Here is a 26,096-nt window from a genome sequence, read left to right as displayed (position 1 = left end):
CAACACATTCGCTGGCCTATACTTTGTGCCTTTCTTGAGTAAATGTTTTTTTTTTTCTTGTGTGTCAACAGTTGTCACGTGGAAAAAAGGAAACGAAACACATTTTTGGAAAAGCCTATGTAGTTACTTTCCCGTTTAAAAAAAAAATTACATATTTAAAACATTGCGCAAGACTTCACAGTCTCAGATTTGACTGACATCTATTTCACGTCAAGTAAGCAGAACTAAAGTTCAGACACATCTTAGACGGGCGATACCACCAGGTCTAAACAACACATATCTAAATGACCCCTTGCGAATCACTCGAGACTGTTTACCAGGTGTAAACATGCCCTGGCAGACGTAAATCATCTTTTTCAATTTATTTCCAGGTTAGCGTGCCCCTCACCCGATGATATTATTGATATATTTGAGATAGCTGCTTGTCAGAAACCACCCACACAGATCCATCTTTTTAATACCAGTGTCTTTCTTTTTAATAGAGTCGAGGGCAAACATGCCGCAAGTCCTCCTGGCTGGGAGCCGCTCCTTTCCATTTCTATGAATTAGCATTTTTATTAATCCAGAATCACTCACTTGAATGGGAATTATCGCTGGCAGATTAGTGCAGTTTTCTGCGAGGCTTTTTTCTGGCAATCTATCTTTGCGGCGCAGTACACATAAATTCTCACTAAAGAGGGAACACAAACACATGCAGGAGGGGAACGTGGTTAGAGAGTCAGGCGTTTAATCCTCCATCATTATCTGGCTGCCCTGCAAACAGCCATCTGCCAGAGCTTGCAGCTTGCACAGGGCTACGGTTATGAAGGGTGACACACCCAACCCTCTGTGTTGACCACATTGCCTAAATTAGCACCTCTTGTATGTGCAGTGGAAAACTGCCCGTTGTTCTAATTTATTACCCCACGCTCATATCTCATCATTCTGTGGCCAGGAAAGAGAGAGAATAGGGGGTCAAAGAGAGCACTGTTTCAGCTGAAAAATAAAACACCCCCTTCGTACAGCTGTGAGGTGCCAGTAAAAACACACGAGTCAGGGTTGTGCAACAAATACAAAAACCATGAGTCATCTTTTGAGATCAAACATGTGGTTAGCGTTGAAAAAATAGCAGCTTCCCTGGTCTGCCGGAATGCAGCCGGTTTTACGTTAATCAATGAGATGAAAATAAAAGATCAGCATTCACGGATAGTTGGGTCGGAGGAGACTGATGTATACACTGCAAAAAGTTAAAAATCTTAATTAGTATTTAGTTTTAGAATGAAAATATTGAAACGTCTCAACAACAAGACAATTTACTTAATTTAGTAAACAAAATTGTGTACGATTTAGAGAGTATATCCTTTTAAGCATACATTGATCTGCATTTTGATTTGTGCTTAATACAAGAAAATAGATTTTATTCAAAATCATGTAAATTAAAAAATGTCTGAATATCTTAAAGGAACAGTTCACTTAAAAGTGAAAACTCTTTCATTTTTTACTCATGTCATTCCAAACCAGTATGACTTTCTTCCTTCTGCAGAACACAAAAGATATTTTGAAGAGTAACCGAACAACATTTGCCCCTATTGACTTCCATTGTATGGACACAAAACCATTTCTCAAAATATCTTAGAGTCACATACAGGTTTTGAATGACACGAGGGGTAATTTTTGATTGCTGAACTGTCCCTCTAAATCTGAACATCTCATCCAATTTTGCTTACGTTTCGATGTTCAAAAAACAAGACGTAAATATGAATGATGTCTTTAAAGAATTGCTTCTATGTTATTCAAAAACACACATTTCACATGTGATCACACGTGTTTTTTTGCACATGTTAAACACATGTTGTATACATGTGATCACATGCGAAAAACATGTGAAATTCATGTGTCTTTTCTGTAAGGGTTATTTGTAATGTCCTCATTAAAAGTTCAGGAAGAAGTTCATGACAGTCCAAGTTCTGCATCGTAAAATAAAGAATGTCTGTCAAACACATAGAAGGAACATTGTAAACATATTGATTAAATACGGTGTCATGTTAATGTTCACTTCGGGTCTAGTTTATAAAAGAGGCCAGTCTGCTAGATTTGAATGGGTCCATCCTCAGAGGAATGGATTTATCAAGATAATCCGCTCTACATCTGTTGAGGACACATAATAAGATGAAAAACAAAGATATTATTTGCTTACAACTTCATAGAGATACATAATTTCTACTAAGTAGCACAACACTTTTTTTATTGTTAAATGTAGCTTTCTTTACATGATGTTAATCATCTCAAATTAAGTATGTGAAAAACATTGATCAAGAAGTAGCTTACTTGTTTAACAAAACATTGTACACAATGATTTGCACCGCCTTAGTTACTTTCATCACTGAATATTAAATCACTGACAGATTAATGCTCTGTTGAGCATACTTTAATCTGTGTAAATCAGTTCTGCTAAATCAGTTGTACATATAGAGTTGTGGCTATAGGGATAATGGCTCCCTGGCACTTTTAATTGTATTTTCTCCTAAAACACTAAATAACAGCTAATAGTTTTATACCATTTTCTTGAATGCCATTTTCCTGACCCATTAGGTCATTACAGGGATACAATATGGCTTTTTGAATTTATAGGTTTAAATTCATCCTAAATATTTTTGGTATGTTTAAATAAAAAATGAAACAATATTTTGAACAAACACAAAAAATCAATGGTGTGTTTAATGATTTATTATGGAATTTAAAACAGATCAGTGCTGTTTGATGTTTTCATTGCTTGTATATAATCTGTTATGGATGCATGTCTGCGTCTGTGATCTGTGTATTGTTTGCATGATGAACAGCCTCTGATGGTTTGATTAATCACCGCAGATGGATGGAGAGCTTCCAGAGGCAGTTTCATTAAGCTGACACAGCAATATATCCTCACACCCATTAGTGACCTCACATAGACACCCAGAATGCACACACTCAACCCATAGGCCTGCTTACAAAGTTATTCTCTGACTATCAAAAAGCCCATTTTTCCTTGTCGATTATGTTTTTGATGGGACTGAACAGACTGTTAGCAAATGATCACATTTAATGCTGACTTTACACTGCAAAGGTAGATCAGATGCAGCATGTTTGATGTTGCTTAAAGGCGCATACATCCATTCACACAAAACTAATAAAAAATAGATTTTTTTAATAATAAAATAATGCACTGTTATGGAAAGGTTTAAAATATTGAAATGTTTCATTTATTAAATGTTTCATCTCTATTCATTTTTCGTTTCGATATTAAACACAAAATATATATTTTTAATGAAATGGAATAAAATAACATAATGTTTTGAAAACAAAATGTTCCTGTACAGAATGAGATTTCAATGCTGAGCAAATTAATACTGTATTTATGGATTATCATTCCAATTCCCATAATCTGGGTTAACATGATGACTTCACTGATAAACATGTTTTTCATGCCTAGGAACAACAGAGAGACATTAGTCTCCCTGTCTTGTTTATGCCACTTTTGTGTTTTGTTTGTTTCTAAAGGACTGTTACAATCCTGAAAACAGACACAATTACAGAAACTCTGTGCATTCCTAAATGTTTACAATGTCTTTCTTTACATTATATTATATTTAATACATCCAATATGTTGTAAATATTTTATAGCATATGACTTATTTTTTTAAATACTTTTTGCTCTTGTGCATTGCGTGAGCATTATGATCAAATTGAGTTGTCACTTCCTGTCTTTTTCATGCTGTTCCATATTATAGAATTATATAATGCCCTATATTCACCCTCATGTCATTCAAACCCTGTATGACTTTCTTTTTCACTGCTGAACACATAAGATATTTTGAGAAATGTCTCAGTGGTTTTGTGTCCATACAATGAACTGCAATGGACATCAATGTTGTTTGCGTACTAACATTCTTCAAAATATCTTCTTTTGTGTTTGAGAAAGTCATACAGATTTGAAATTACATGAGGGTGAATACATGATGAAAGAACTTTCATTTTTGGGTCAACTATCCCTTTAAAAAAATGTCTCGTGATATTTGCCTTTAAGTATTAATATCCGCTCCTGGAAAATGACTAATATATGAGATGTGTACACACGCATACTCTTATGAAGTGTTGTGTGTGCAATGTAAGCACTGTCAGAATTTATGAAGAGGACTTGTAGATACATGACGCTCAACTCAAGAGATGCTGTCACCTTGATGATTTACAAAAATTGCTCATTACAGGATAGTTTATATGCTATGGAAAGCCATTGACCTAATGCACCACCCCCCCTCTCTCTGTTAGCCATTGGTCTATAATTATCATTAGAGAGCTGGATGAGGGGAGGTGAGTGACAGGAAGTTAGTGGTAAAATGTGCTCCTCGTGCTTATCTAAAGTCAATTCTTCATCAGTGTTATTGTGGCATTGCTAAAACAAGAGATAACAGACAGGTTGCGCAATGTACAAAATATACATTTTGTTGTAGTTTAGCAAACCATCATCATCCTGTGTGTGAAGAATCAGGGATGAGTTTACTATTTTAATATAGAAAATGACCTCAGCTGTGTCCTCGCACAGCTTGTTTGTATGCACAGATGGGTTGGCTGCCACGAAAGGAAACACCACACATTTTTCCACCAAATGAGCTGGAAAACATTGGCAAATCACTGCTGGTGCTGGGATGATCTGGTTCTGTGGTATTTGAAGTCACGCTGACTGTTTGAGTCCAGGTCTGAATAGCATCTAAGGAGCAGTAACATTTTACTTACTGCTTTATTCCACATTAAAAATGTGTAGTTGAAATGAAATACTTTGAAAATATGGCATGCCCTTAGGTTATACGTGTTATGCTCCATCTAAAACTATTTTAAACTATTAATTTAGAGTCTATTAATTCCGAGGCTATACATGCAATATTTATACTTCATAAAATGCATTTGTCACCACAGGACCATTAGAAATTACCAAGCTAGTGGAGACAGGAAGCTGATTAAAAGGAGTAAAATTACTTAAAAATTTTTTTTAACCAAAACTTGTGATGGTGATACAAAAGCTAATGTGTATCAATTACCAAACAACAAAGTTAAAAAATAGGCAGCGGCTATTTACACTAAGTTTAAATAGTAGTAAGTTCTGTTTAAGTGAAAATAGCATTTCTTAGCGATATGCTATTTACACTAACCAAAAATAGCTGTAGGGCCTATTTTCTTTGGATTAAGTAGTTAGATGCTTTTTACTTATATATAGTGGCAGATAACGTTACTATTTGCACTAATGTTTTCAGAACTGGTGAGAATTAGCTAACATTCAGTTGTTTTAGGACGAGGAGTCTGTATCCAGCTTTTAGTGGTTAAAAGTAAACAATCCTCATATGAACACACCAACAATTCCAGTGCTCTCATCAGGTTGGATTGCCAGTTATTTGACATTCTCCACCTCATTGCAAGAGGATTAAAAGATCATTGCAGCTTTTCTAAATAGTATTTACAGTACGCTTGGTTTTTATTGCATTCATGAAATGCTTTTACAAGCTGTTTACCCGCACATGTCCAGAAAATAAATGATTGTGGGAATGAACCTCTGTGTGTGCAAGAGAGAAAGGGAGGGAAACTCGGAGCCAAAAGCAATGTCAGTGTATGAATGATGTTTTTTATGTTTGTGTGTTGTGTTTCAAGTATGCGTGTATGAACGAGATGTATTCTGTGGGGGGAATTCACAAAGAATGAATCGCGCCCGCTGGATTTACCATTTATTTGTACTTGCTGCCTGCAATGCTTTAGTGCCGATTCACTATAGGAATTATGCAAATAAGGTTATGGTGGAAGACGCAGTTTGCACGGTGCAATTCCTGCAGGTACGGTCTGGGACGGGTTGTGAAGGATACAGAGATGACTGCATCTCTAAACAAAAATGACAAATCACAATATTTTATTGGCCTAAATTGTAAACTTTTTTTTTAAGTGATGACGCTTATTTAGCGTAAATCGTCAGATCACAGTGCTGTTTTAACAATGCAAAGTGGCTGTTTACTGAATAAGCTACTGTGTGTTTGCATTTTAAAGTGTGCTAAATGTGAGCACACATGCCTCTTCTGTGTGTGGGGTCCTGGATGTAGGTAGTGGATTGCATAAGGGCAGAGAGAGAGAGAGAGAGAGAGAGAGAGACCTGCTTCAGTGATTAATTGGGGTCTTCTGTGAGACGCAACCAGGCGCCGAACACAATCATGGCCCCAGACTGACGCTCAAACAGACTTGTCCTTCACATGGGAAAGAGAGGGGGCCGCTCCTCCCTCCTGCTCACCACCCTGCCTGGCTACTTCCTCTCCTGCACCTCCCTACATATTGTTCACCAGGAAGGGAGAGGGAGAAAAAGAAAGTGTCAGCACAACAGCCAGTATGTGCGTTGAGGCTGGCACTGAAGCGGGCAGTGTAAAGCCTGCTGGTTTTAGTCTCAGTCCGGGCTGTGCCTCTTTTTTGTGCTTTTAAACAGAGTTTTCAAACAGACTTTAACCTGGGTGCACTCTCAAAGGGTCCTTTGTAGAAACGGATGTGTGGACACTGGCCTTCGGCAAACTGGACAACTTGGTTCCTTTGCAGGCTCTGAGGGCACAGCTAGTTTTAGTGTGAGAGTATTTGTGCGTAAGCTTTTAGTTGAGTTTTTCACCTGTGTGCTTTTTAGCCTTAACAATTCATGTCTTTAGACAAAGTGACAGTGTCTTCTTCCCCCTGGATGTATTTAATCTCATTGCGGTGTCAGTGTCCTGTTGAAAACTGTTAACCATCAGTGATAGATTTGCCTTGTGGGGGGGCAACGTTATTTTCAATCGGCCCCCCTGTATTAAACCACGTCCTCTACTATGCAATATAAATGAGAGCGAGACATGGAGACGGGGGTGGGCGAGCACTTCTTTCGCAGGCCATTCAATTGCCTCCCAAGTCAGCCTTTTGTTAACTTTAAATGACTGTGGATCCATTTAGTTAACCCAGCGCAGCCCAGGGGCACATTTCATTATTGGGCCTCTTTCAGGGTCCCTAATTGGGAAACACTGTTGTTGCCGCGGCACCTGCGGTTGGCCTGCACGTTGTTGTAGCCTTGGTTACAACACAGTGCCGAGGTCCTGCCAAACTCAGTCATCTCGCTCTTTCACACACACACATTCCCCGGAGTCCCTGTGCAAAAGGTAGACCAAGTGCAAATTAAATAGCATGTAGAAGTCACAGTACCCTGTTGAGTTGCGTGTTTGTGGTCAGGTATGTAAAGTGTGAAATAGGTTTCTATTTTTAACAATTTAGACATTAGTAGGGATTCAGTTGAAGCTAGATGTAGTAAGGAAAACGGGGATTAGTGGTCACACCTTTTACTTTAGCAAATATTTCTTAGGTTTTGTTCAAGTAGTTTTCTTTATTCCCACATACCTTTAGGTATAGGTTGCTAAATAGCTATTCCGCTGTGCATTCGAAAGAAAAACCCCAGTAGAAATGCCCCAGTAACATCTTACTTATTTTGTATTGCTGGTTATTAAGATACAGGCCTTGCAAGAACTTTTCAGTGTGGCAGATCTCTTTTACGAGCTGAATTTTACTGGTACATGTTTCATAATCTATGGTAATTGTGAAAGATTGCTGTGCGGTTGATATCACATTTGAATGGTTTGATCTTATCAGCCCTATACTGTGGTGCTTTTTCACATCTATGAAGAAAACCTACAGGACAAAAAAGGAAGGCCTGTGACATTTCCATCCGTTCACATTATTTACATTATATACTTGCCATTTTATAAATCAATTTATAAAGCCACTCATATATGATAAATACATATATGGAGTGCATTGCATATGGATTACATAAATGTTAGTTCTTCATTGTTTTCCTCACTGTTTCACTGTTTTCTCTTTAGATAAAACTATCTAGTAAATGTTCTTAAACAAGAATAAGAAATGGTTTATGTAATTCTATAATCATAAAGAATTACAGCTTATTACTTCTTAAAGGTGTGATTCAAGTCATTCAGTTAGTCATCCAGAGCTATAAATATGCCTGTATCAGTTTATAAGTAAGAAAGTCAGATTCCTGTTCAACAGCTATTGTGTAAGCATGGAGAATTGTCCAGCTATAATGAGAAGTTCAAACACAGCTTGTTATTCCAGTGTCTATTTAAAGGGACAAACATGCTTTGTAAGTGTGTCAATAATAAGGAAGTACTCTGGTTTAACGGGAAACTTTGCAGTGTCTTTAATTTCCCTTTCTCAGAGGTAGAGTTTGACGTCTCATGGAGGTTTCTGTCTGTTTACTCCTCCTATTTAGGTGGAAACTGATATTTAGCCTTGGGAAAGTAACTCGGAAAAAACCTTCTCCATATAACGAGGAAGCACTTTCTCACTTTATGAGAAAGAGGAAAAGAAAACAAAAGGTAAGTCAATAGAAAAGCGTAATTAAAATAGAAGTTACACAAACATAACAGATTTCTTAGAGCCTGCACATAAGAAGAAAACAGGCATAATATATAACTGGTTTTCCCCACAGATTATAAACAATATTTAGTTTCAGAAGTAAAACCACAAAATGCACACTCATCAATTATGTGTCTGCTTGTGAAATCTGAGCACCAACATTCTCCCTTGTTATTTTGGAAGTTTTCTAACACAAATATGCAACACGCAGTTATCAGCTTTGTGAAAACCGCCCATCTTACTGACAAAAGACGACTTCTTCAGCAGCTCTCAGAAGAGACTTGGAAAGCACGTGTGCAGCATGTAAACATTGCAATGAGGAAGTTCTGCAGCACTGCTGACATGACCTGACACACACTCGACTGTGTATTGACTTCTGCTGGCTTATCTGTGTTGCTCTTAAAGATATGCTGAAGAACCTAATCAAGATATTTGGAAAATGCAAATGTTTATTTTTTCAAGTAGGCTATACAGTTGCAAGAAAAACAAACAATGTAAATAACACAGTGTAACAAATTTTTGTTTCGCCTGACCTTTTTATAGTTCTTGTACAATTCTGTGGTCCTAATATTGTGGTAATATTTATTTTCATGTAGCATCAATGTTTTAGTGTATATTAAGATCAAGTAAATTTTGAGTTTATACAATTAATTACATAATATCGGTATTGCAATTAAACAAAAAAATATATTTTCCAATTTTCACTGTCAGAAAATTCTAGAAAATTCTGTAGCACAGGGATGGTGGGATGAAGCGATGATAATTGACTACGTCTGGAACTTGGTTCGAGAGGACAGTATTTAGTCATCAAAAGACAAAAACGATCAAATGTACGCTTCTGAAGTTTTGGATGACTAATTTTTAGTAACTGTTATGTTAATCTGTTGTTTTGAGCTCAGTGTTATGCCAGTACCTTGCGATTTCTGCGTACGAGTAATAATACCGAAATGTATAAATGTGTGAAAACATTTTTTTGTGAATACCGTCGATGGTAAAAAAAATGTGATTTTCGTATCCAGCATGTTAAACTTCATAAACAAACAAACAGAAAAAATTAAAGCGATATACAACACAAAAATGTGTTACATTGTGTAATAAATATGTATATAAACAATGTTGCTAATATGTTTTTTAAAAAGATTTGTGCACAACCTGCAGATTTACATTAATAGACTTTTAATAAATAATTTAATAAAATACAAAATTCAATTGTTTTAAGTTAGTTCGAATAAATGGCTGAAGGTGATTTAATTTTTTTAAATAGAAATAAATAAAGATTCCAAGATTTCAACTCATTGTTTGTCCTGCAAACACTTCCATTATCTATACATGTCTGTCAGCATGTTACAAAGACAACCTATAACACAGATAGGCCTCTGTTCTGATGCCTGTGCTAAGATTTTGAACATTGATGGATGATCGGAGAGGAGATCAGACATTGTTGTGAAACTACAAAGATCTTTAACACTGGCTGGCTGGGGGGGAGAGATTGGGGGTTGCCAGCCGCTGTCTGGCTCTACAGCCATTTTAATCCACTTGTCACTCATCATTAACCTTTGCAGCTCTAAATTCATGGCCCTCCGTTCACTTTCTTCCGTGTTCCTTTGCGGAGACGAGCGGTTTTCATGCGGAAGAAGTTTGTCTGAAGGTATATGCTTTGAAAAATGACCTGCTTTTTGATCACTAATTGTTGAAATGAGCTTTTTTATACACTTGAATCCACAACATGTTAACCTCATAGCGCTTTATTTGCTACCACGTTTAATAGAAATATTGTTTATAGTATAACCTGACATCTGTCAGACTCTAATAAGTAAATCAATGTTTATATATACATAGTCTATAACAAACTGTAAATCAATGTTAGCGATATTGAATAAAATCCCAAACAGTGAAGGCATTACCCTGACAGCCCTGCAATGTTGCTACGTAAACAAAACCAGTTGAGTCTTTTCTTTTGCCTTTTTTTCTCTCTCAGCTGCCAAAGACGTGCTCAGAAACTCTGAGAGGAAAAAAAACACACGTACAGGGAAACATAATGAGTGTTTGTTGGGACTGAAAGGGACTATTGGAATTACTGAGTGTCGTGCCGCAGATGTGACCATGAAAATACCAACGCAGACTCTGAACACCAATACATTATATTTAGAAGTTTGAATCATATTTCTGAACGTGTCATGAAATAAATTTAGAAGCATGTCATATTCAGATTACAAAGGAAAATGTGTGAAACTATGGGGAAAAGGAGTTACAGTAAATCCAAAATGAAATGTTATTTAGTTGTATTTAGTCACTTAAGGTGCATTTCCGAAAAGTAACACAGGCTTCACATTGTTTGTCAAATGTCAGAAATAACGAACTCTCATAAAAGTATAAAAAAGTTCCCATGTCTTAAAAACAAACAGTTCTTTGTCTTTGAAACCGTGACAAAGTTCCGGAAGGAAAATAAGCTTCACGTTTTTCAGCTCTTCTTTAGAAAGAGAGAGAGAGAGCAAGAGAGAAAACAGAAGTAAACTCCTTTAATGGGCATCTGATGATGTCATATAACTGGCTGGATCTGTCTGTCTGTGAGTGAGGCAGTCAGTTGGGGGAAGGGTGTATCTGCTCTGCCTGCAGATTAACCCCTGTATTGAACTCAGCATTAGTTTCTCAAAGTCTGGTGTCTTTTAACCTAATGTAAAAGTTGAATCATGCAAGTGAGTTCTTTCTGATTTGTATGTTGTGGTGTATGTTTCATATTGTGTTCCTTAGATCAGGCTACACGTTTACAGACTGCTACTGCTGTGCCGACCCATTTAATTACAGATCAGAGGTGAAACGTTTGCGGCTGGAATTTTCCGTTCAGCTCTGGAAATTTTGCAGAAAAGAGACTATAAACTTTTAGGATTATTATTCTGCTGACAGCATGTATCATTCTGTAGTACTTAAAAAGTTATAGGTAGTTTATTGTGCTCTATAATAGGTAGCAGTGAGAATACAGGGGACAACAGGGCAGTAATTAGACTCCTAGCAAATCCAGATCTGCAGTATCAGCACTTGTCTCAGCTACAGGTGACCAGCTGCCCAGTTTTGTTTTCGCTCCTTGGGGACAGCTGGAGCCATCAATCTGTTCCCAAAACCTGCACTTCACCATGACTCCTGGTTTGGGATATTAGCAATGTTTTCAATCCTGTGTGTTTGTGTGATTGTTTTTCTCCATTCAACAAGCATTTTTTTAGAGCTTTTCAACAACTTATCATTTTAATTTTCTGTGTAGAATGATCAAATTTTGATGTGCACTTGTATGCACTGAACCTGGTGTTACGTGAGTCAGTTCATGCGAGGTGCAGCTATGAACACGTGCAGCGATGGCTTTTTTCTTCCTGCAGATGGTAAGCATTGAGGGCCATTATTGTTCTCGTTGTAGGACGTCCTCCGCAGTAAAGTCTCTGGCACACTTTTAAAGACATAGTGGGTAATGTATGCAGGACTGGGCCAGTGGCCCTGGCAAAAGCATTCCCCTCCCCCATTGAGACTTCTTTTCTTGGAAGAGAAGACAAACATTTGTGAGTTGTGTTCCCTCTGCTTTATTAAAAGAGGCGATTCATTTCCCAGCCAGGAATTTCTTTCGTGTGTATTTATCAATATTATGGTTTCAAAATGAAGTGACAACAAAAACTAATATTGTGTTTCTCTTCTTACAATGACAAACATTAACTCAGCCACTGTGTTCTTCACTGGGTATCCTAAACAGATATTAGTGGTTTTGCTGGCGAGAGGTGAGTGGGGGAGTTTTCCACGAGGAAAACTACATGACAGAGTCTTGTGACTTCCAGACAGTGTTTAAAAGCATGACAGGCAAAACAGGACATTGATCTACACTCTCAGATACTTGATAACACTTTTCAAAGACTTTGAATCTTAATACACCTCCTGATTTATAAGGCAACATTGATAAATCACACTTACATTTACACTGAAAGTGTAAACGCACCCCTGGTCAAGATGAACGTACCACTGATGTGATTTCAGAATGCACTCAAGCATGTCTATTGTTACATGGATTTGCCTGTTGCTAACAGTTTGATTTGTGTATTACAACAACAGCAGAACTGCAGTTCCCAGCATGACACCAGACCTGCTGACTGTAATTACTTTGTGGATAACGAAACAAAATGCCTTTTATGAGACCCTAAGAACCTAAGTCTTTTAAAATGAGGACCATCTATGATCCTGTATTTAACCATACAAACAATTCCAATCTTTTGGAGGCACCACCCAAACACTTTAGTTGTATTTTACACCTGTGTTTACATAAGCAGCACACCCTTCTCCTTAGAAAATGAAAGTAGACTCCACCTACCCCTCCGCTTCACACCATTTACATAATACTACATTAGTGGAGTTTTGTGTCATGCAGGCGTGGGCTGTAGAAAACATGACGTATTGTTACCTGTGTATACAGTAGAAAATGATCCTGCCAGGATTTGTGAATCAATCACAGCGCCTGATGTGAACCCAACGTGGAACTTCCTTTCTTCCCGACTCTTACCGAATTATTAAATCTAAAAAATGCAGTCTAATTCCTAATTCAGGATGTTTGAGAGTTAAAGTCAATGTAGCATATAGTCGCATCAGTATTACCAATGAATGAGGCAATAGTTTTACAAGTTTTAGTTCTAAATGATGCAACAGCTTTACAAGATTTACCACTAAACGATGCAAAAGATTTCCAAGTTATGTGACTCATTAGTTCAGTGGAGGTTGATTCAGCATCCAATGAATAACAACATCAAATATACAGTCAATATGGTATATTTAATGTATATGAAGTTTAATATTACAAATTAATTATGTACATGACAAGTATTTAAAATTAGTATTTTATTATTATTTTATTTATTCACAATTTTAAATTGTTTAGTAACTTCATAATTGCACATCATAACCACTACATAAAACAAAACAGCAGAAAGACTAAAGACTTTCTCTTTCTAAACGTGATGTAATGTACTAATATGATTTACTGTATTAACAATAACTGTATTTGGGCGGAAACTATGGTTACCAGAGCGCATTTTTCCATGGTAATGAAAGATTTACGGTTCCCATAACCTGCGGTTATTGTGTTGCGGTGCTTTCTCGATAATGTTACTAAAGTGATTTTCTGTCAGGATGCGAGCGCGCCAGGAGGAGTGTCGCTCCGCGCGGAAGGCAGGAAGCGGCGCGTGGGCAGTCTCTCCCTCTGTCACCGCCTGCGTCACACGCCAGGAGGGAGTTTTCCACTGACGAAAAGACTGCGCTGCTCCGCCGTCTGCTTCAGACAAGAGGAACAGCTTCAGCGGCCGCACGCCGAGCGCACAATAGCCACACACAGTACACGGGGATCTCTGTACGGATAAAATCCCGATCGTATATTTGGAGTATTACCGGTTCGTCGCAATCGATATCACGGTATCACTAATGCTGATCGGATACGTTATTGGTGAGTAGCGGAGATCGCTGTTGTTTAACGTTACACTTGTAATTTGTCGTATAGCCAATCGGTAACGTTACTGGAGTCCAGCCAAATAGTTTAAATGTCCTTTTCTCTCGTAAGTGTAAACGGATGAAAAAAATATATTGTAACGATTTTAAGTAGAGAAGTTAAAGGACATTTGTTGTTGGCGTAAAAAGAACAACTAAAGTTTACGCTACATGGCATTGTCTTAATGTTAGTCAATGTAACGTTATAGAACACACACATTCTGTGATTTATATTTCAGTAAAGTACTCTGATTTTAAATAGCATCTGTTTGTTTGTTTGTTTTAGTGTGTTAACTGTGACAATTAAGAGCTGGCGCGTGTGTTCAGATTAAATCCAAATCACAGATTTTAAATGGCTGTTGAGTTTGTTGTAGATTTGATTAAATGATCATTCCAGCTGTTGACGGTTCTGAGTTGGACCATTTGGCGCGGAATTCCAGCATAGTGGACCTTATGTGTAACGTTATCCAATAAACCGTAATTGGTGGTGTGGATGCGCGCGTGTGTGTGTATGTGTTGAGTGAATTCCTCGTTCGCGTTTATAGTGCTGGTGTGTCTTCTGAAGCGAGAGCGACTCCTTAAGGTGCCACACCGTATCATTTCAATGGAGCGTGCCTGCAGACCTGCGCTCAGCCTCATTTGCACTTTCTGTCCTCTTTGTGATGTCACGAGTGCATGCGAGGTTGAGCACACGTCTGCGGCCAGACCCTTTATATCATTTGATTGACATTAGTCAATCGCGAGGGGAAGAGATGATCAGGTCATCAACCACCAACGCGTTGCGTAAGGCGTGATTGGAATAATTGAAGGGATCATTTAACCTAATGTTCTCGTTTCACATCGGTTTGTCGACTGATTACATATTCATTGGATGTTTATTGTGTTTGCTTTCCCTTTTTGATACGACATCAGTGTTTTAGGCATCCTTGAATGAAAGACTACATAACAGTGAAGTAATTGATAGATCGAACGTTTGAGGGAAAAGTTACTGCGTTTATTAATGAGCTCGCTTGTAAACTTATGTCTGGTTATGTTTTGAAATAGCAGTGTTTGTTATGATTTTCGTTTAGTTTTCGTGTCTGTTTGGTAATAGATGTTTAATGTTGTTTTTGGCTTGTTTCTTTGTGCGCGAGCGCAGATTCCTGTCTATCAGTTTAACGGTATGCTGTGGCTGTCTCGCGCGCGACCTCACTTGGACTGTTTGTGGGACTGATGAATATTTTTTTTCCTTTTCAGTTAACACATTTTTATTTTTTAAATCAATTATCTGTCATTTTAATTGCCACTCAATTTGGTATATCGGTAGAAAGACAACTATGTTGCACATTGTTGTTTTGAATCGGATTAATAAAATTAAATGAACTCACGTGATAAGAGACGCCTGGTTTGTTTTTTTACACTTCTGGGTTTGGAATGTGTAAACCTGCACGTGTATTGTGGGCAGTCCACCAGCTGTGAGCATGAACTATTAATGAGTCATTTAACTGATGTAAGTGGCAGGAGTACGTTTGATGATGCGTTTCCTTTTCATGAACTTTAAGATGATCATTTATCTTAACCAGTCATAGACCTTTAACTGATATCTGTATCATTAGTGGACACATCATGTTATCATATTAACAAGGTGGTTGTCCCTCTTTTATGTATTTTGTGTGGTGCATTTGTGATTGGGGGAGGTGGTGGTCTTGATGTCTCTAAAACAGAGGGACCCCATCTGTTTTGTCACTCTAGCATTCATCTTGGCTAGTGAGGTACCAGTGAGTGCACCAGACATGAATTGACCCCTGAGCTCCCCCACCCTAGACACCCTCTCACACTCTCTCTTGGGAGTCTCATAGAAAGCTTCTATTTGTTTTGCCACTGCACTATTAGGTTAGTTCAAACCCAGCAAGCCGATGACTTCTCAGGGAAGTTTCACTTTACGCATACTGTTGGAAGTTTGCATTTCGGATATTGATGCAAATTGTTCAGTGTGTGATGGAAATATCTCTTACTTTGGGTATTTTCCTGAGTTGTCACGTTTTCCACTCGCTGACTTGTGAAACGTGAGGAGCAATTTGTTCAAAACATCTGTCTGGTGTTGTTTACTCACTTTCAGAGACTTCATTGTTTTTGACTATTTAGAAGTTATTAAAGTTGACATATTATTGTCATTAACACAATAAATGTTTCCACATCTTCAACCTTTTATTATGTTGTTTGGGTGTGTTTGTGGCATCCACAATCTCACAGTTTAACTGCAAATTGGCAGACTTTGAAACACCGTGTAAGAGAGCGTCCATGCAGCTTTTATTGTGAGGCATGTGAATCCTCATCTCCACCCGTATAACGTAATCTTTGATGATGCATGTTTTAAATATTATACGCCTCATCAGGTGTTTTTATGGGTATCCCTGTCTGAGATGGATCCTCTTTGGGAATAGTGGTTTGGACTGCACAGACACATCTGGGATAGATAGGCCATTTTCCTCTATTACAGAATGTGTCAGTGCTACAGGAGAATTCCTGTGGGCTGGAGACATCACATTATTTATGTGTTTAAAGTTCTCACCAGCTACCCTCCTCCCACATCAGTGTATGTTCCTATTTGGGATGAATGTGTACTCTGCACGGGTTGCGGTTCAGGAACAGAATGTCTCTGGCATAGTTGAGCATCCAGACTTCTGATGACCAACACGACACGTCTCTCCCTCCTCCCTTTCTTGCAGTTCCTACGGCCTCACCACTAGGAGGAGTTCTTCTGTTTTATTATTTATCTTATCTAGATTGTGGTGTAATTTTGGCAACTGTTTGTCGCTGTATTATTTCAACTCGATTTCAGTTATTGTGCCAGTGATTTTTACACCTTTAAACCAATACAGCAGCAGTGATCCACTTGAGATTATCCTGGGACATACTGCTGCATGCTTTTAGACCGGTATAAATATTTTCCTCTCTGGCTCGGCCGTTGAGAACAGGTACATCAGGACTATATTCAACACCTCTAGAGTCAAACACACCCGGACAACTACCCAAAGTCTTCAGGACTGAAGGACTGGAGTTAAATAGCCCTGAGCTACGTGCTGCTTGCTTGGTTATCTTTTGTGAAGGTGCTAAGCTGTGAGCTGGAGGGACAAAGTCAACTCTCTTGCGTAAGAACGGGTCAGGATTCCACTGTTTGCCTGCGTGAGCGGGGAAGTTAGCTGTTCAAACAGGTTGCAAGGTGATTTGAGTTGTTTGTACACTATACTAGGACTCCAAGCGCTGGTGAGTTTTAACGAAGCTGGTTTGTGTGTATTGTTTCTCAAACAGTCTCATCCCTCTGTTTATAATTCAGCAGTCTTCTGCATTCGTGGGCATTCTTGATGTCCTTCTAGTGCACTAGATTTACATGGTGACAACAACATGGAGAATACCTCATCGGGGCACTGTTGCTATTGGAATGGCAGCTCTGCGTAATTTATGATCAAGTGCAAATATCTCACCTGCTCAGTCTCATCCAAGTGTCTGGGATGCATCGCTGGTGACAGCTCCTGCCATTGCTTTCTCCACATCTGTCCTGTGTTTGATTTATGGGTTGGATGCTCACATTTTTATTTTCATTTCAAGATTTTCTCAGATATCACTAATATGTTTTGTCATTGCCAGTGTGTTGAGTGCAACAGGACAAGCACTAGATTGACTTCCAAATGAGCTCTCCATCCCCCGTGTATCCCCCCTCCCGCTTGTTCCTGGGATTAGCCCGTCACCATTGTTTCTGCCTGTTAAGCAAGATTAACAAATCAATGTGTCAGGTAGACCGCTGTAAAGAGACACCCAGGTCCTGCTCTCGCCCCCACTATCTCTCATCTGTCCTGTGCTGTTTCCCCCTCTCTCCGTAATTAAAACTGCATGGCTTTCTCAGGGAATGCTGATGCTTTTGTGTTTGGTTTTAAATCTTTCCTCTGCTAAAACTCAGAACCGGGGCCCGTAAAGCACTAGATGCTGTGCGCAGGTGTTCTCACGAGACACGCGTGGTAGATTGTCTAAAAACGGCGTGCAATGAAAAGGCGAAAGCCAATTTCCCAGTCAAATGAGTAGATTAGGGTGAATTCCTTGTCATTTCGTTGTCTTCTCTACGTGTGTGGTGAGAGTATCGTCGTCGTTAAATGTCTTGCTGTTTATATGAAAAGACTTCTTTCATCAGGACCTCTGATGGCCCAAAGGCTTGTCTGTACAGAAAGCCTGCTTGTTTTCAAGCAAGATGTAACTTGTAAGGGTTTGAGCTCTGTGCTGGATCTGTTTACATGCAAATGAGGACTGATCTGGACACAAACTGTTCGCAGTAAAAATAGATATCTTCAGTCTCCAGTGCGAATGTTTGAATGTTTACCTTTACCTTTGTCTGTTTAAAAACCCGTCAGCTGCACGTCCGATTACTATCACATGCCGACTATTGCATAATTTTCCACTGAGCAATAAAAAGTGTTTGACTTTTGGAGTGCCCGTACAGCTCAAATACTGTTTGCAAGGTGCTTTTGGCCGGCGTTGCACGAGCCAATAATTTTAGTGACGCTAGCAGGCTGCCACGGTTGGTCGTCTGAAGTTATTGTCAGGTATAGACACAGATGAGACCTGCCTCGCGCATGTTGGCAGTGACATTTGGCGCAGAAGCCGTGGCTAAATGTGCAGACGGTACAGCCCTCGTCGTCTGGCACGTTTACGATGACAGCACTAAAGCATGAAACGCAGAAACCTGTGGGAAAGAGAGGTTTTCTATGCTGTCTAGCCGAAAGATCATATTTCCTTCACATTTACATTTATTCATTTGGCCTTCAAATATGTCTTTAATTGAAACATAATTGACATCATATTGTTAATGATACAATAATGTATTGTGCTGTGTGTTAGTCAGGGTGGTTAAGTTGTACTTCTATATATTTGTGTGATATTGCCATCTTTGCTTTTTTAAGATACATTTAACAGCAATGACATCAGAAAATATAATGAATATTCCAAAGATGACGCGAGTCAGTATTTTACTCATTCTGTACGGGAGAAATAAAGATGTCTAATTAGGTTTGGATGACACATTGCAGTGTGAGATGAGCTCTGTAATCTGCCAATTACGTTTTTCTGAAGCGACTTAAGAACAAGCTTTTTGCTTTGCGTATGTATTATCTCTCACAATCCGACTTGTGGGAGGAAAAACCCGCACACAGAAAAGTAGCGTCAGCTGCACTTTGTACAGGTCATTTCTAGAATTGACTAGTTTACTGAAGTTCAGTTTTTTTGTCGGTTTGCCCAGGCAGCAGTGAAACTAATCTTTAAATCAAACCCTTTCCTTCCTTTCTTCCGTTCTGCCGGTTTCAGCATGAGTGCGTGTGTCTGAGAGGCAGAGGCTGAGGTGAACTAGCTGATGGGGGTTTATCTCAGGGCAGAGAAACAACACTCCATAGCCGGCGGTATCAAATGATGGTGTAAATGATGCCTTGTTGCGCTGGATCTGACTTTGAAAAAGGGTGCGCACCGGGTAGTCTCTTCCTGCCAATGGATTGATTGCTTTTATTGCCCAATAAGCTACAGCAGGAGCAGTGACGTGCATTCTGGGCTTACGTTACAAATTTGTTTACTATGGCAAGCTGTACACACATTTATTGCAGAGTCTAATAAAATGAATTTAGCAGCCGTGTAATAGTCTCAACCGGCCTACGGATGGGCATATGTTTTTAGTGGGTGTCATCGAAATCCTTGCACCTCTTGGTGATATGGTTATGTATTTAATCACCCCCCCCCAATCAATGAGTTTGTCTAGCTGATTGGATTGTGGAGTGAGTGAAGGGCTTGGTAATTGTTGACTAGCACCGGAGGGACTTGATTGATTGCTTCCTGTTTTCCTCAGCGCTCAGAGACGGCATAAAGCGGTCAGCTGGTTGTTGAGAGAGAAACAGCCAGTATTAAAAACAGTGTGGATGTTTGGTTGCTATTAGGACAAAGAGAGTGCATCCGATATATCTGCTCATGTGGATGTGCCGAGCACCGCTTTCAATATAGATACAGCGTTTTCCATAGAAAAACAAATTAGCCTTCGCCCAAGGGCGGATCGGATGTGCAATGTACAGCCTTTGCAATGTACTTTCAGGATATCCCTTTGTATTCATGTAAATGATTGTATTTGTTTAATAGAACATACGCTGCTGGCTCGGCTTATTGTGTTAACACTCTAATAATGCTTTTCTGTCTCTCTTGTGTCTTGCAGATCATCGACACTATCGCCATGAGCGGGGTTCTCAAGAGGAAGTATGAGGAGGTGGAGGAGGACCCATGCTATTCCTCCTCCTCCCCCTCCTCTCTCTCCTCCTCCGCCTACTCGGAGTGGGACTCAGGCGGGGAGAGCTGCTACTCGGACACCCTGGATTCAACCCCCAGCAATCCGAGCTCTCCAGCAACAACATTTAACAGTGAGTTTCACCCCACGAGTCCAAATCTCTGGAATGAAAAAGTCATATTCATATTTTTTTATAGCACATGATATGGCCCTGCATGCTAGCTGCAACATGCATAAGGTCTGCACGACTCATCTCAGTCCCATGCCACCGTCATGTCCTACCTGATAAGACGTTATTGAGATGCGGGATAAAGAGTCTTGCCTGGCAGTCAGGGTTCTGGATGAAACCAATTACACACATACCTATGTTTTGATGCACAGCACAGCAGTCTGTCTGTTCAGGAGGCTGAAGGTACTTTGCTGCATGTTGGGTAGGGGTGAAGGAGGGAAGGCAAGCAGTTGTGAGTTTCCCAGGACGGCAGGGCAGCGAGCCAGCTAGTGTGAACACAGCTTTGTCTGAGTACTGGGCACGAACCCAGCACAGGTGCTGAGAGAGAGACAAAGAGGGTGTGCAGGAAGAGAAGAGGAAGGGAAATGATACGGTTGTCTGGTTGTGTTTATGAAACGGAGAAAGTGGCGGAATAGACCCGAGTCAGTGTAGATGTCATATTTGATGGGTTGCCTGCACTGTATGTCATCGGGACCATATTATTTTTCACAGCTTAATTTTTATACTAAACAATGACTCCGTTCCATAGAGCGCATTAAAACGGGAAGGTCATTACTGGAGAACATTACAAACTATTACAACAGTCTCAAATGTTTAGGGCTGTTTGAGGTTTCTTTTGTTTCCGATCTTCCTAAAGTCCTGTTAGATGAGAAAACATATTCGCACGTGTAATGTAAACCGGCTGTGGGGACAGTAGGATCCATCCCCTTTGATAACAATCGGTTTGCTGGCAGCCTCGAGGGAAAAAGTGCTCTCTGCTCACACAGAGGTTAACAATTCCCGCAAAAGAATAAATGGGAAAAAATACAAACTGCTCATTTCCACATGTGGTTTGTCCATATGGTTTTCTTGCATACTGTATGAAGAAAAGTCCCCTTTAAACAGCGAGACTCTATGACCTATGACATTTGACTGAAGTCTGACTGTTGATTTTAGCCGGCTGTAGGAGCTATGTGCAGGGGCGATGGGAGATGGCATGTCTTATAAAAAGATGGGGTGTGTTTTATAAAAAGCTACTTCCAGATCCAATTTTGGAGGCTAGGTTGTCTTTGCACACTTCAGCGCCAAGGGGAAATTCCTGTGTGGATTGTTTGTCAGACATGAGTTATGAGGAATGCAGTTGTCTTCACAATGGATTCTAGAGAAAAATATTTAATGGACTATTAGCTCTGCTTCTGTTGCTATGCGTGCCTATCTAGTGATTTGCTATGTGTGTTCTGCCACCTAGTGGCCATTTAGCACAACAGCGAAACGTTTATGTGAGCTTGACGTTTACACAAGAGACTCAGCCACTCCAAGTCTTCCCATTAGGCCTGGCACACTTCCTACTCAAATACTCCCCAATGAGATACTCAGAAAAGAAGGCATTTTTTTCTCTTTCAGCACACTCTCAGACATGTGGCTTTTTATTTTCCATTATGAAATTCCGTTCCATGACGGCATGTGTTTGCCCACTGTTTTCCACTAAACCAATAGGGGAACCATGAAACCCTGTCATGAAGAAACCCCTTACGTTTTTCCTCTTTTCCAGCCACGTCCATTCTGAAGAAAGCCAAGCGCACGCGGCGAGGAAACGTGCAGTTCGACCAGGTGACGGTTTTCTTCTTCCCGCGCTGCCAGGGCTTCACCAGCGTGCCCAGCCGTGGAGGCTGTACCCTCGGTATGGTGCAGAGACACAGCGCGCAACAATGCTACACGCTGGCCGAGTTTGCTGTAGAACAGCGCCACCTACGGAGGGAGAAACTTAAAAACAGAATGAAGGAGGAGAAACTGGAAGCTCTCAAGCTGAAGGTATTGAGTCCGAAGTTGAATAAATGAAACATACAATGGAGTATAAAAGTTTCAGATCATTTAAATTAGGTTTGCATTTTTCTAACTTAATTCCAACTTGGTTGGAAAAATATTATTAGCAAACTTGTACTGTATAAAATGTTAACCCTGCAATATTCTTTACCTGGCAGCTTACTAAAAATGGTACCCGAGAATCCGAAGAAGCTGACAAGTTGACTGTGGATGACATCCCCGAGGAAGAAATCGACCTCAGCGGCGTCAACCTTGGGGACGGGTCCTTCCTCCATCCCTACCCCTCAAAGAGAAGACACGCTATTCTGAAAGCAGCTGGCGTGAAGAAAATCGATAAGGAGGAGAAGCGCCAACTGCACGAGCTGCGTATGTCGAGGGAGGACTGCGGGTGCGACTGTCAGGGCTTCTGTGAGCCAGAAACCTGCAGCTGTAGTCTGGCTGGGATCAAATGTCAGGTGAGGGCTTCCTTAGGCCATTAAACATCCCATCCCAACTGAGGTTACAAGCAATATTTACAGGTATCGCTTACCAAACACGCTAATGTAATTTGATTTTTGGCTTCACAGATGGACCACTCATCCTTCCCCTGTGGCTGCACTAAAGACGGGTGTGGGAACACGCAGGGCCGCATCGAGTTTAACTCTAGCCGAGTTCAAACCCACTACATCCACACTATCATGAAGCTAGAGCTGGAGAAGCGTCTGGAGGAGCACGCGACGACTGAGGTCTCCGAAGAACAGCCTGTCTGCACTTCCCCAGCATGTCCAGCAGAGGGCAGCACCGTAACTGAGAGGCCGACTTTCCACTTTAATTCAGAGCTTGTGGCTGCGGCTGAGAACAGCTGTAGCAGCGACATGACTGATTCGTCTAGATCTTCAGGACAAAGCGAAGACTCTGAAGGTGCCGAAAGCTGTCGGAGCGAGCAATCATCGCTGGATGTCGATGAAAATGGACTGACGAGAATTTTAAGCTTTAGCGACACTGACGAGGATTTTTCTGGTAGGGATGGAGACACCAAAAGTAGCAATGATAACCAGCAGCAAAGGAGTGAGTCGGTGGGTTACGGGATCTTTAGCACAGCCGACAACAAACTCAGCGCATCGCAAACGGACTCTAGCACGAATAACAGTCGTACAGCCATGTCTGAGCTTTTGGACGAGAACGCTAATCAAGGCAACGGTCTATTCCACAGCGGGTCCGTACCGCACACCCCCTCGCCCTCCATAGATCGTTCGGCCAGCTATATGGACCTAAGCCTCTCTTCAGAGTCGGACCTGGAATTTTTTGACGAGTTTCCTTGTCTGGGACCAAGCTCGCTGTACAACTCCCTGAAGGAGTACGAGCATGTGGACAACTTCTTTCAGTTCCAGTTGCCTAGTTACCCCAGCCTTCCTCAAGCTGCTGACCAGGGCACCTGTTTCCTGGAGTCTCTGATAGGCTTGTCAGATTCTGTCCCAGAACCCCCTGTCACCTTCACGGACAATCAGATGCTGGAGGACGCCATGAAACTGTCTGTTATGGAATCTGTCAAAGTGTAGGGGGGACGCTGTGTTTGAATGATCACTGGGGGGTTGTAAATGAATTTCATCTTTTTTTGTCCTTGAACAGCTCTCCAGCGCTAATATTTGCATTATCTGCCTTTAAGATGTTAGCAAAGCATTAATTTATTATAACAATCTTTATTATCATTATTTGTATTGCCATACTAGTGGCAGCTAACATTTCAGTTAAAAAAAAAAGTCTGGCCAACTGATATTTTGGAAGTGGCCCGGAAGGTGAAGAGTTTCTCACCCACATTGTTGGTATTATCTATTACTATTATTATTATTATTGCTCAAGTTATTTATATGAATTCAAAAGGGGCACAGATGGGAGTCTTGAAGTTGTGCTGATTATGTATCTCAGGGACTTTTTCTAGCTTTCGGAAGCAATGCAATTTGACCATCGCTGTTATGAATCTTATTTGGCTTTTTCTGAGAGTTTCCACCAAAACACAAAACAGCATTTAATGGCCCTTTGGGAGGTCTCTGTTGCTTTTGGACTATATGGTGGTCTGTACTTTATTGCAAAGCTAGAGGAAACTCCTGTTCTACAAATGGCTCCTTGGGATTTTTAATGGTACACGAATCCCCCCCCCCCCCCGAGGCTTCTCAGTTAGCACTTTATCTGTGAAAGAAAACGAACCAATCAGACAACAGATGGGTCAGTCTCGTTTTGCCCTGTTGTCTTTGAGTTTAAGATTATTTTCATACAACTTGTGGTGTTTATCATCAGCACAAAGAAAGCGAGCGTTGTTTCTAATTTATGACACACACCACAGATATCTCAGTTGTAAATCGTATTCATTATGGAAAAGCATAATATAACTGTGATATCTATTGACCATTGCTTTTATTTATTCTTGCCGAGTTATTTATTTTTGTTTTTTCCTTGAATGCCAGCTAAATATATCTGAGCCACACTGTGCTCTGGAGAAGTGAAAAAAAATTTTTGGGGCTCTGTTCACACTTCCCACCTTAAATACTTTAACCTGTGTGAAGCACATCTTTATGTCCCTTAAATAATGTTTGTAGCTGTGGAGAAAGGGGCACCAACAGCAAAGTATTTAATTATCTATTCTATTACTATTACTATGAAGTAACACTTTGGTTAAATTATTTCACAGTTAGCATTTCAGCGAGACTTAATTTATTCATTGTTTGGGCAATAAAAGATGATGGTGTGTTTAATAAAAAGGTTTACTGTTTGTGCCTGTTTAACACAAGGAGTCGCCGCTGTTTAATAAACAAGATTCTTTAATAGCTGATGCTGTATAACCTACCTATTGATTCAATTGTGGGTCTGTTGCCTACGATATAGAGAATTAACATTTTGTAACTATGTAGATTTGAGAGAATTCTAATCTGTATTATTGACAAATTATTTTATTAAGAAATGAAATCCACAATGTTCTTCAAATATGGAAACGTTTGTAATATATGAATAGAGCTAAATTTATGGTTATTATAGCCAGGCATACGGCAGGTGTTTGCATAGTAAGAACACAGGCACAGAAATATTTCTTTCAAGTGTCTCTACAATGTAACTACCTAAATGAATTTATCAAGCTAAATTACTCCGAATGGTTGGGCAGACACAACTGACAACATGAATTGTGGATATAAATTAATCGTTTCAAAAACGTTCTGTGGATTAAGCCTGCATATATTATGCAACGTACCATATTATGCAAAGAAAATGCATTTGTGTTGCCCATATTGTTTCCACTTCAAAATGAAGACCGATAAAGATTTGTATGTTTCTGAATGAGTTCGAAGGAACTGAGCTAATGTACATATCTGACCATCTGGATCAGCCTTATTTGACCTAATAAGAGCATTTGCATGCCAAATCTGTTTATACATTCGTCTCCATACTACATGTTTAGAGAGCAGAAATGCACAATCAGAAATGTATTCGCTTGTTTGCCTTCATGTGCTGTTCTTCAAATCGATTAGATTCATATCCATGGCCAAGTGGGCATGGCTTCATTCATTCAAGTCCAGTTTATTCCCTTGTAAAGATGCATCACCTCATCACGATGGAAATGATGTTATTTATTAGTCATGACTGGTGTATGTTTTGATCTCTGATGCTTTGCAAAGTGTTTCTTACTTCTGCCTTTTTGTTGTATATATTTTCTGCTTACATGAAGACGAAAACCAAGCAGTTCTTTTATATTATATATTTTCACGCTTAACAGTTTCAAGCTGTTCATTTCATGTCATTTGACGGTAGTTTGTTCCTTCAAAATAAAAGTCCAGCTTTTTGTTAAATCGTTGTTTGCCCTGATCTTTTATGTCT

At 39.8% G+C, this 26,096-nt stretch overlaps 1 protein-coding gene across 1 annotated transcript; it reads left to right on the top strand.

Moving 5' to 3' along the window:
- The first annotated feature begins 13,713 nt into the window (after positions 1-13,713).
- On the top strand, positions 13,714-26,068 carry csrnp1b (cysteine-serine-rich nuclear protein 1b). The gene is made up of 5 exons (XM_057322340.1): positions 13,714-13,894; positions 20,153-20,354; positions 21,982-22,241; positions 22,412-22,708; positions 22,820-26,068. Exons 2-5 carry the CDS (start codon positions 20,171-20,173, stop codon positions 23,789-23,791), a joined length of 1,713 nt encoding a protein of 570 aa, XP_057178323.1. The 5' UTR covers positions 13,714-13,894; positions 20,153-20,170; the 3' UTR covers positions 23,792-26,068.
- Positions 26,069-26,096: the final 28 nt, after the last annotated feature.

This window comes from Triplophysa rosa, linkage group LG23, assembly GCF_024868665.1.
Source record: "Triplophysa rosa linkage group LG23, Trosa_1v2, whole genome shotgun sequence".
Lineage (NCBI taxonomy): Eukaryota > Metazoa > Chordata > Actinopteri > Cypriniformes > Nemacheilidae > Triplophysa > Triplophysa rosa.
The sequence above is the reverse complement of the archived record's forward strand: the minus strand, read 5'-3'. Positions and strand labels throughout refer to the sequence as shown.

Coding starts and splice junctions, on each gene's coding strand:
- csrnp1b (XM_057322340.1), top strand. CDS start 20,171: ATGAGCGGGGTTCTCAAGAGGAAGTATGAGGAGGTGGAGGAGGACCCA. Junction 22,242..22,411: donor TGGAAGCTCTCAAGCTGAAG/GTATTGAGTCCG, acceptor TTTACCTGGCAG/CTTACTAAAAATGGTACCCG. Junction 22,709..22,819: donor TGGCTGGGATCAAATGTCAG/GTGAGGGCTTCC, acceptor TTGGCTTCACAG/ATGGACCACTCATCCTTCCC.